This window comes from Macaca thibetana, chromosome 14, assembly GCF_024542745.1.
Source record: "Macaca thibetana thibetana isolate TM-01 chromosome 14, ASM2454274v1, whole genome shotgun sequence".
In the NCBI taxonomy this organism is placed as follows: Eukaryota; Metazoa; Chordata; class Mammalia; order Primates; family Cercopithecidae; genus Macaca; species Macaca thibetana.
In genome coordinates this window covers 66,266,470-66,278,166 of record NC_065591.1, presented here as the reverse complement: position 1 = coordinate 66,278,166, position 11,697 = coordinate 66,266,470, and the positions used below count along the sequence as shown (strand labels likewise).

General features: G+C 41.0%; 1 protein-coding gene across 1 annotated transcript in view; it reads right to left on the bottom strand.

The window, feature by feature from the left end:
- Positions 1–2,696: 2,696 nt before the first annotated feature.
- The window catches only part of POLD3 (DNA polymerase delta 3, accessory subunit), a 56,768-nt gene continuing 47,767 nt past the window's right edge, over positions 2,697–11,697 (bottom strand). Inside the window, exon 12 of the mRNA XM_050756221.1 lies at positions 2,697–9,720. Coding sequence (XP_050612178.1) covers positions 9,518–9,720 — 203 coding nt within the window. The 3' untranslated portion in view covers positions 2,697–9,517. The remainder of the gene's footprint in view (positions 9,721–11,697) is intronic.

The following is an 11,697-nucleotide window of genomic DNA, read 5'->3' as shown; positions in this document are numbered from 1 at the left end:
ATTAGCCCTCCCTCCTCACTTTGTTAGAACCTCAGTTCTGACAATCTAATGTATTGTCTACAACACGAAGTAGGCACTCCAATAAAGGTTTGTTGACAAAAAATTAACAAAGTATGACAACTTATTTTTCTCACACAGGTAAGATTAAAGCCCAAAGCATTACTCTGAAACAATAAAAGTCCAACCACTATAAACTGGGCACTTTACATTTGTTATTTCTAATCCTCACTATAACCTTGAGGTAGATACAAGCTTCATCTTACAGATGGGCAGACTGAGGCTCAGAGAAATTCGGTGGCTTTTTCTGGGAGTCACACTGATGGTAAAAGGGCATGAACTCCAGTTTGCCCAACTCTAAAGTCCAAGGACTTTCTACAACACCAAAAAGTGAGACAGTCTGCTCTCCAACTGCAGCCAGAGTATACTTTCCAAAAATATATATATATATCTCACTTTCCAAAATATAAGCCCCTCTCTCTCTCAAATAAATAAAGATGGGGTTTCACCACGTTGGCCAGGCTGGTCTCGAACTCCTGGACTCAAGTGATCCACCTGTCTCAGTCTCCCAAAGTGCTGGGATTACAGGCATGAGCCACCGCACGTGGCTAGAAAGCAACTGTCTCTTGCTGCTTTGCTGCTTCTAAAGTGTACAGGCTGGGAAGACACATAACACATATTATGAACTATGCACAATTCTAAGAGTGGGGCGTTTCATGCAGGAGCTTCAGGATAGCTGTTCCTGTATTTTAGGGGTGACCTTTGGAGTTCACAGCAAAACTTACTGCTAGAAAAGAACTAAATCATTGGTACATTCCTAAGTATAATGGTCATTCAATGTCTAATATGGATGTCACTTATGATATGCAAGAATGTTTACTACACTTCACACCACTGGAAAAAAACTTACACTAAGAATGGATGACAATAGGATACTCTGTGTGCCTCTCAAATCCCAGCTCTACCATGTACTAGCTGGACAGCCTCTCTACCATTGAATTTCCTAATTCATCAAATTGGGCTGATACCTACATCTCACAAAGTTGTTAAGGATCAAATCATATAAAGTATATGAAAGCATCTGGCATAGAATAGGTGTATAGTAAGATTTGGGATGAATTCAGTTCATTAGTCTAGGACTATGGGTCATTTTCGAACCAAAGAATTCCAGGGAGATGCCGTCAGTTCCAGGTCTGAATCAGTGTATGTGCGTCAGAGAATGGCCTACATGAATCCTTGGTGAAACTGTGGAACCAATCTCATCTCCATGGTTTAACTAGGACCATGGCTCAGGCAAGAGCCAGAGAATTTCCAAGCATGAGACGACCTAGCAAAAGGCTAATCATTCTACATTTGAAGTCACTCCTAGTACTCTCCTCTCCTGAGTTTCCAAGGGGATCAAAGGAGTCATCTGCCTAAAACAAAACTAGATCTAACTTCAAATTATTTTCCTCTGCTTGTTCTAACTTGAGATGCAGGTTCCATTTGGCTCTTACTTATGATCTACTTTATACCAGTAATTATTCAGGCTACTAAAGCTGATTTTTCTAATGTACAAATCTGACATGTTAAAATTCAGTGGCTTCCTATTGCCTATAGTGCAAGGTCTAAACTACTTAGCAAAGACCTCTGTAAGCTGGCCTCTGCCTACTTATATGGCCTCATAGCCAACCAGTCTGCCTCTCACTAAACCACTTACGACTCTCTAAACAGTCTGTGCTTTCTCGTGTGTCCATGCCTTTGTATGTCCTGTTCCTTCTGCCTGGAATGCCCTTCTCACTTTCCATCTGGCAAACTCCTATTTTTCTCAAGACCTGTTTAAGCACCTCCCCCTCTGTGAATCTTCCCTTAATCCCTCAGGCAGTCATAGGCAACCCTTTCTTGGGTCCACACTGACCTATGAACACACACCTCCTTTACACAGGCGGAAGGACATGGTACGGTAGTCAGAATATAGACTTCAAGTCAGAAGGACTAGAGTTCAAACTGTGGCCCTCTCCCCAGGCCAGCTAGAACACCAACCAGAGGGGAGAAAGCCTTCATCTCTAGCCTAACATATAGTCCACTGGTGTGTGTTTACTTATGTGGAGATACGAGCTGAAGATCATAGCCAAAAGACTCAGACTCACTGGCAAGATCACACCTACCTGAGAATGACAATTGTAAAGGTCTAATTCATTTTGCTCCTTTTGATCCACCCGAAGGGAAGTTGACTTCCATGAAGGTTTGCTAATCACAAGTGTTCAAATATACTAGTTTCTCTAACTTTTCATTATAAATTATTAAACAGAGACATGTCTCACCTTTGCCACTTATTAGGCAAATCATTTAAACTCTCTGAGCCTTCCTGTCTTCATGTGTAAATAAAGTATTGTGAGGATTAGAGAAAGTGTATTAAATATCTCCAAAAATTTGGGCCCATGGTAAGCACTCTTATAAATATTATTATAATATAATGATAGTATATTTGTCTGTCTCTCTCCTCACCAGATAGTAAATGTATCAAGGGCAAGAAATTCATCTTTGTATCCCCAGTATTTAATGCACCAGTGCCGAGTACATAGTAAACTTTCAGTCAAAACTCTGCGAAATGTACAAATATGTACATGTTTTTTTGCCTTCCCAACAGATGGTCAGTCCCAGGAAGTCAGAGAACTTGTCACATACTTTTCTTGAATCCACAGTAGCCACCATAGTTGTTGGTCAAATAAGTAAGCATTGAATGACTCAAGCTACATTTATAAGTGGACCCATATATTCTTCTTAGGGGTTGCTATACTGCGGTAAAGTCACATGATGCAGAGTCTGAAGACGCAAAGTCTCAAGACCTAGGTTCCAGCCCTGGTTCACTTTCTCACTGTATGATGCTGGCCATACTAGCTCAACTCCCTGGGCTTGTTTTCTGCAAAATGTGGGAGAGAAAGACCTTGCAGGTTATCATAAGGATGAAGTAAGATACAGTAAAGCACCATACAAATACATATAGAATACAACTAAGAGGGACAAGGGAAAACACTCCAATCAGGTTTTATGGTTTGCAGGAAAATGGTTCTGCCTTCTGTATATCCCATTCCAGGACAGAACTTTAAAAAGTACACCAGGGGTCCCCAACCCCCGGCTGTGGACTGGTACTGGTCCGTGGCCTGCTAGAAACCTAGCTGCACAGCAGGAGGTGAGCAGCAGGTGGGCAAAGAGCATTACTGCCTGAGGTCTGCCTCCTGTCAGATCAACTGCAGCATTAGATGCTCACAGGAGCGCAAACCCTAGTGTGAACTGCACATGCAAGGATCCATTGTGTGCTCCGTATGCGAATCAAACTAATGCCTGATCATCTGAGGTGGAACAGTTTCATCCCAAGACCATCTCCGCTATCCGGCCATGGAAAAATCATCTTCCATGAAACTAGTCCCTGGTGCCAAACAGGTTGGGGACCACTGCACTGTACCATCATTATGCTATGTTTATATAATCTTCACATACCAGATAAGCTTGAAACCAAGTATCCTAGGAAAACAAGGTTTTGACATTCAAAATGGAGAACACCACCCTGACCTAACTCACTTGCAAGCACCCCAGGACCACTTTCAACCTATGAACCTGCAGCATGGCTTAAATAGGGCACAAATGTCAAATGTCCTCTTGATTTTCTTACAAATATTAAGTCAGAGGCAAGGCCAAGAATCAGACAAACTGTTTCAAGGAAAACAATGTTCTCAACTTAAACTGAAACCAATTAAATGGACTGCTTATGGCAGTATGCTCTATTTGGAAGTTTCCTGGTGATCTAAAAGTAATTGGAAAACTTAATTTTAGTCCAGCCTCTCTTTAAATTCTTCTTAACATTTATTAGCCTACTTATCTAACTTTGTAATTTAGTTAAGTATTGTATACTGAACATAATTGAATCTTTGTTTATAGATTCAAGACCACTTGGCAGGGATGCTGTAGAGAAGATGCAGACTTCAGATGAGAGGTTGATTTAGATAAGCATTAAGATTGCCTTCAAATTTGACAATCTGGGATCTGAACAACCAGCTGCACTTTCACTTATAAAAATGAACATCAGGAGGCCGAGGCAGGCAGATCAGCTGGGGTCAGGAGTTCGAGACCAGCCTGGCCAACATGGTGAAACCCCATCTCTACTAAAAATACAAAAATTAGCCAGGTGTGGTGGCATGCGCCTGTAGTCCCAGCTACTGGGGAGGCTGAGGCAGGAGAATCGCTTGAACCTGGGAAGCGGAGGTTGCAGAGAATCACTTGAAGCTGGGAAGAGGACGTTGCAGTGAGCCGACATTGTGCCACTGCATTCCAGCCTGGGTGACAGAGTGGGACTCTGTCTTAAAAAACAAATAAAAAACCAAAAAACCCATCAATCGTCACTTGGCGGTATGGAAGTGTGAACTAATATATAGCCAAGAGGCGATATAGCACAGCGGTTAAGACTGAGGGCAATGAAGCCAAATTGTCATGATTTATATCGTGGCTCTCACCTTGGGCAGGTTACTTAACCTCTTTGCCGCCATTTTCTCATGTGCAAAATGGGAATAAAACTACCTATCTCACAGGGCTGAGGATTAAAAGAGGTAAATATGAGTTACTCTGCTTTGTATTAGTTTAGTACGTGTCAAAATACTAGCGACTGCCCATGCATTATTTCATTAATGTCCTAAAACAACCCTTTAAGGTAGGTGGGCAGCTCATTTTGAAAGATGAGGAAACAAGTTCAGAGAGGATGCATACTTTGCTTAAGGTCAGCGCCTCAGACAGGGTTTGCATCCAGCAGCCTCTGTCTCCAAGTCTGTGTTGTTTCCATCATGGCATCCGGCCTCCCTAGTAGGTCAAAATTGTTGAGTGTGTACAAAACTGAGTGGAGCCTATACAGACTTTATATTGTATAAACTGCCCTTTGAAGTAATTCCTGGTAACTGCTTGCTTTCTCGTCAATACTCTCATGCTTAAAGCACAACAGAAATAACTCCATTAATTAAAAGATTCACTAAATCATGGTTTACTTACACCATGAATACATAAATGGCAACTGAAGTTCAAATAGTTGAATAACACCCAGTAAAATGGTGAGCCTACCTCAGCCTGTTTCTTTAAATCTTTTATTGTTCTTTGCATAGGAATATAACATTTTGCCCATAATGATTATCCTAATTTGTTCCTAAATTATTAAGTCCCATGTCTATCACTCATCTAAGCATTGTCTCAAATGCTAAATGCTGTTTAGTATGTTTGTCTTGTCACTCCAAAATGGTAACTTCTGGGCTCTTACAATCCCCGAAATATTTTATCCAGGACTAAACATAACTAGCTTCCAATAACTGCTTTATGCTTTGGATCTGACTGATCACAAACAGACACTAAACAAAGTAGTTTTTCCATTCTTCAAGAGCAGTCTGGTAAAAGACATGCCATGAAAAGCCTTGAGAAAGCCTAAAACACCAAAAGAATGAAGCTGAAGAACTAGCTATGAAGAGCTTTAATTATTAAAAATGAAGGTATGGGGAGCCAAGGTGAAACCTCAAGAAACATGGAATCTGGAAAGAGAAAATGAGAAAAATTAAGGGGAGTGGGTGTTCAGAAAACATTAAGGGTTTGAAGTAGAAGGGGAATTGTAGAGTTAAGGTGGATTCTGATCCAATGGAAAAATATTGGATCAGAAGCCTTACCAAGTTTCTCTGGCTAAAGAGCCTGGGTGGCAATCTGTGGGTGGTCTGCACTTAAGAACACAAAAAACTGGACACAGATACAAGTGGAGAGAAGTGTCATGCAGCAGGGAGTGGTAAGAGTCAATCCTAAATGCAGTTATTTGGGTACAATGTGCCCTTCAGAGAGGGCATGGTGACAGCATGGGCTAATTTACAGAGCTGCCAGGGCAATAACTCAGAAAGCAATACTGCCTTCTCACAGCAAAACGAGGCAGTCCCAGAATGTTTCATGGTGGTAAAAGCTGCATTACAGCATACTGAGATCCTGGAACCAATGAAAGGAGACAAGTTTACCAAAACGAGTCTTGACACAGAGTACGTTTCTGGCAAATACATTATTAGGCACTCATTCTACTCATGTCCTGGAGAAACTATTTACTTTCCTTATATGGCCCTTCTCTTCAGCTCTCTCCTGTATAATAACTAATGTCTTCTTAAAGAAACAAAGATAGAAAAGGAATAAGACAACTGTTTCACTCGTTTACCAGCCCCTCTGCCCCCAAATTCCCAGTTTTTTCCAGGGAGGTGAGTGGAGGCTCATCACTGAGAGTGTCAAAGAAGAAACACCAGCTTTTGAAATCACTTTAAAAAACTGATTCTGCTACAGAAATCTACATTGACAGGGGAAGACAAGGGAAACACTGCAATTGTCTATGCTGACTGCCAGAATTAAGCAGCCTTGTTTTAACCAAGATAGTTTTCTTTAATCCGCTAGAATTTTAAGACACAATGTGCATATGCAAGGGTAGAAATACTATCATGGATACAAAATCAAAGTAAATATTGGCTGTCACTCTTAACTGAGAACCAACTTCTGTCACTCTTCTTAAATTTCTTCAGTTGGTCCCCATTATCTACAAATCAAATCCAAACTGCTTAGCAAGACCCCAACTTCATTTCTGAATACACTTTCCTCCCTATTCTCAAGTTCTACCGGCCACCTCTCCCAAAACCCATGCTCCTCTGCCTAGAAAATAGTTTCCATTCCTCTTTGCCTGGTGAAATCCTGCTCATCATTCAAAGAACTGCTTGCTTTCCTCTCCTCCAGGAAGACTGCCTTGATACCTATCCTCCTAGGAATTCTTGGAGGACCTGTACTTGGACTCACATATGGCATTGTCATTTCATTTTACTGGCTTTCCCTTCCACTACATTGTGAGGATCAAGTGCCAAATTCTACTGTTTCTATTATATCCTCTAGTCCCCAGGTCATGGGCTTGACACATAGTAGATATATAATAAATGAACAGTAAATATAGCCATCTGTAATTCCTTCAATAGGAAAATATCTACTCTCTTTAAACCTTTCATGAAATAGGACAACTATCTTCCCCTTTTTACCACATGTACAGCCAGAATGACTGAAGAATACACCACCTGGGCCGTCTAACTGATAACATTTCAGTAAGTTGCTAGCTGATTACATCACTTACGACATCAGAAAGGAAGCCACCATTTGTAGAGCGCATATGTGACTACCATCATGTACCGAATTCATGCTACATACACTTGACTTTAGTCTTGACAACCCTTGGTAATTCATTTATTTTGATAAAGAACTTGAGGCTGTGAAACTTGCCCAAGGTCATACGGCTAGCAAGTGATGAAGCCAAACTAATACAATGTGCTAGATTTTCTTATAGATGAACTAAACAATGAGGTTCGCTGAAACTAAGATTTCCCCAGGGCTGAAAAAATGATGAAGGCAGAAAATAACTTGTTCATCTCAGACTATAGGTATGCAGTTTTAACAGTATCAACTGAAAACCAGCCTTCTTCCCATTCAGAGTTTAAATAATTGCAACACTGTTACCATCCGTCAAATAAGACTCATCAGATACTCAGTTTGAAGCACTGTCTTAAAACTTCTCAAATTTATTTAACTCATGTGGTTAACATGGTATTATGTAAAAAGAAAAAAAAAAAACCCTCACCACTCAATACTTACTAAGCCTTGCAGCAGCTCAAGTTGAGGCAGCATATTGGGCATAGAGATCATAGGATTTGTATTATCCCTTGAAAGTTGGAACTCCAACCAGCACCAGAATTTTCCAATTCAAATTGTTTTAGTCGAGACCCCAGCATAATTTTTAGAAAAAAGATTGGATTGTTGCTTTTAATTTTCCATTCCTATTTAGACAAATGACCAGAGGCAATGACAAAAATAACTGTTTAAAAGGGATTTCTCTCCAGAAGTTTTTTCTAATGGTTTAAGTCCAGGCTTTCCATCCTTCTCTCCATCCTTTTTCATTTTAAAAAGAAAGGGTTTTGGAGTATGTCAACCTTGCTATACAGCTTGCTATACAAAGCCACTGCTTTAGCCCTAGACATAATGCCAGGACTCATCTCCCACACTTCTGGTCTTAATCAAGTTCATGCTTGGTTGCTAAAGAAGCTCATGTTAATCCCAAGGTCAGCACAATCCCAACCTTAAAGAGGAGACAGCTGATTGCATCACTTACGACACACACCAGCCTGAGGCGGAAGAAGCCGGTCAGACACCTCTTGTCTGCTACGTGTGAGACACATCAGCAGCTGAGCGTGACCCCTTCCGCAGAGCTCACTGCAAAATCACCAGCACACCACTGCAATCCACTGAGCTCACCGCCTGTCCAGCCATAAGGGAAGTCGCTTGAAGGTTATCATTGTAATAGACGATTTTCCATAAGTAACTAATAAAAATGTTTCCTTTGCTGTTTAGACTACTAACAATTCAGTCTCTCCCTCTCCACCCTCTCTTGGGGAGCCTCTACTTTTAAGCAAATAGGGGAGCTAAAAATACAAAGGAGCAACATCCATGTATAAATGTGTGCCTTATCTTCCTCACTAATTTCCTGGAAAAGTGCTGTTTTTGAATATTCTGTTTTCTTAAAAAGAAGAAATTTTATGTAAATGTAGTACACTGTATATAGGAAGGGATTTCTCTTTTTAGTCTTTATCTCATTGTACAGGTTTCACTCTCTAGGTACTGAGAGTGGGGGAGGGGGATCAACAAACCAAAAAAAGCAGCATAAAGCACACCCCGTGTCAGCAGCACGGCAGCTCCTCCAATATCGTCAATGCTGACTCGAGGTAATTTCTGGTGGAGTTGAACACATCATTAAATTTCTATTTGTGTTCTGCCTGAGGCTTTTCCCTAACCACTAATTGAGAGTGAAGGTCCCAGAGAGCTTTTGTGAAAGGAACAGAACACAAGCCATGTCCTGGTCTGTAGCCAGGTGTCCATATACTGCATAATGGAGGAAGAGGATTACAGGGAGATTTTCACTTCAGCCTTTAGTCCAACCAAGACTTAAAAGACTTACAGAGAACAGCCTCAGGAGGTTAGGGGACAGAAGTGTGGTACTGGAGGAAGACAAGAGGGGTAAACACATCCAGCAGAATGTAAGGATAAGAAACACCCACATGAATTCTCAGAATACAGAGGAACAAGAAGGAATAATTCCTGTGCCATATGCGGACCAGGGCATAAGGCGAGTGGGGAACAGTGGATTAGCCACTAAACGGCTTCAGTGAGAATTCTGAAAACTGTTCCAGTATAATTTTGGAGTAAATCCTTCTCCTGGACAGGTCAAAGATTGTGCTTTTTAAATGTCATTAGAAGGTAACAGCTTTTTGTCTCCTGCTTCCAGATGATTTCCTTTTGGTTAAAAACCAGAAATAGTATAAACCTCACAGGATGAAAGAACAGTCTTTTGATACAAGTGAGGTGGAGATCTAGATGAACTTACATAGTAAGTGAGGAGCACATTTCTTGGTCTTCTCCCTTGACCACTTCAAGTCTCTGATCTACCAGAGATGGCAGTTTATTTCCTCTGGAAGAAGCCAGTAATGGACACCTGTCTGTTGGCTTTGCCCAGAGCAGCAGTCCCTTTCTTGAGGCCCTTTCGTTCCTCTTTGGGTTCTTTTTTCACAGTCATGGCAGGGGGTCTGTGTACTGAGGATGTCTTCATCTTAAGCTCCTCTTCACTATCTGTGCAGGATTCACTCTCGTAGACTTTTTCAGTCACTGGTAGGATGAGAAAAAAATGGAACATGGGTGGGTTGAATCATTTACTCTATCAAGAAAATGGGATGTCTTGCTAACCCCAATCATTTCAGACTCTCTGATCAAGGCAAATATGCTTACTTAGGACTGAATCTTTCTCCCACTGGGAGATCAGATCTAGCCTAAGGTAGCAAGTACGTGGAATCCTGAGCTCACACTGCCTCTATTTGATGCTTAGAATTAACATTCACTTTTCTCCCTCACTGCTATATCCCATGCCTTTAAATGGCCCTTTATCAGTGAATTGCCTAAATCCTTTATTTGGGTCCTGGCCTATGTTAGCTAACTTCCTGAACTCTATACCTGAATTGTCTATATCTCAAACACTTACTTCTAACTCCATGCTTTGACTGGCTTCTTAAGTCTCATCTCTCTGACCTACAATGCCTGCCTATTCCCGTTATTGGTCTTAAACCGCTGGCCTATCTGCCTGCCTCCATTCTGTCTAGCCAAGCTCACCGTGGACCCTCCTGTCTAGCTCTATCCTGATGCCACCCACTCTCTGCACATCCTAGGTACAGAGAATTGAAGATTAGTTACTCAACTGTTCGGTTCTTAGTTCTTAATGGCTGCAAATTAACCCAAGATTTAGTAGTAGTCTATATCACGAAAGTTAACTATCTCAAGCAAATGCTATCAGATGACACACTTGTTAGTTTTAAGCAATGACAGTGATAAAATGAGAAACAAAGTTACCAGTTTTCTTACTCTCTATCAGCCAAAGGCATAAATTGCCTTTCCCCTGCTATTAAAACTCACTGAACCTTTCCCAAGGGAAACTTGGAAAAGAACTATACCAGTAAGCAGTCATTATGAGCAAGCCCCAAAGGGCACAGGCAGAGATAGTGGCTTCCAGCCACGATGTCACATAACCGAGGAGGATCCACACTACTGCAACACATACACCAACCACAAGAAACAGCACGCCACCTTTCTGTAATTTGAGAGAGCTGTGGCAGCTGCATAACCAATACTATCTAAATTCTTTCTCAGCCTTCCTGGTTGCAGCAAGTGATAGAGAAACATTGAAGGAAAAGAGCTTGTTCTTAGCTGAAAAGTGCAACCTAATATGCATATTAAATGCTCAAATGATTAAAGTTTTTTTTTTCCATTAAAGAACAATGACAGTCTCAAGCTCTTATTGATAATTCTTTCTAATAAAATATATCAAATTGTTCTAGAGGCATAAGCTTTGGAATCAAATGATTCTGTGTCCTAATACCTACTCTGCTACTTAAGATATCATCTCAAACTTTACTATGCATCAGAACCACCTGGAGGGCTGGTTAAAACATAGATTGCCAGACTGTTGTTTCCCAAGTTTCAGATTCAGCAGATCTGGGGTGGAACTGAGAATTTGCTTCTCTAACATCCTCCCAGAAAATGCTGATGCTGCCGGTCTGGGGACCACACTCTGGGAATTAATGTTCTTTCCTTCCCTGTTTTAAATGTTGAAGTGCAATTGCCACTGGAGCACTCCTTCTCTCTTATCCAGCTAATCCCATTAAGGCTGCATAATCAACAATCCCTTCCCAGAGAGTTCCCAGAGTTTGTCTTTAATTTTGTAAGAGCCAAGAATTCACTTTGATTTTCACTTAGAGGCTAAACAATACTAATAAACTTTAGATAGTATTATACTAAGTATTCTGAAAGTCCTTACTACTCAAATTGTGCTCCACACACCAGAGGCAACGGAATCTCCCATGAGCTTATTAGGAATGTACTCTAGTTCCCACTCCTGGCCTACTGATGCAGAATTTCCAATTTTAGCAAGATCTCCAAGTAATGCACATAGTCGGCGAAGTTTGAGAAATGTTGCTCTAAGATAATTAGAGAATTCCCACGGCATACCTATTCGTTCAGCAATTAGACCCCAGAACACCACCTCCATCTCACATGCATCTTCAAAAGCATTATGTAACTGAATTAATGGGACAA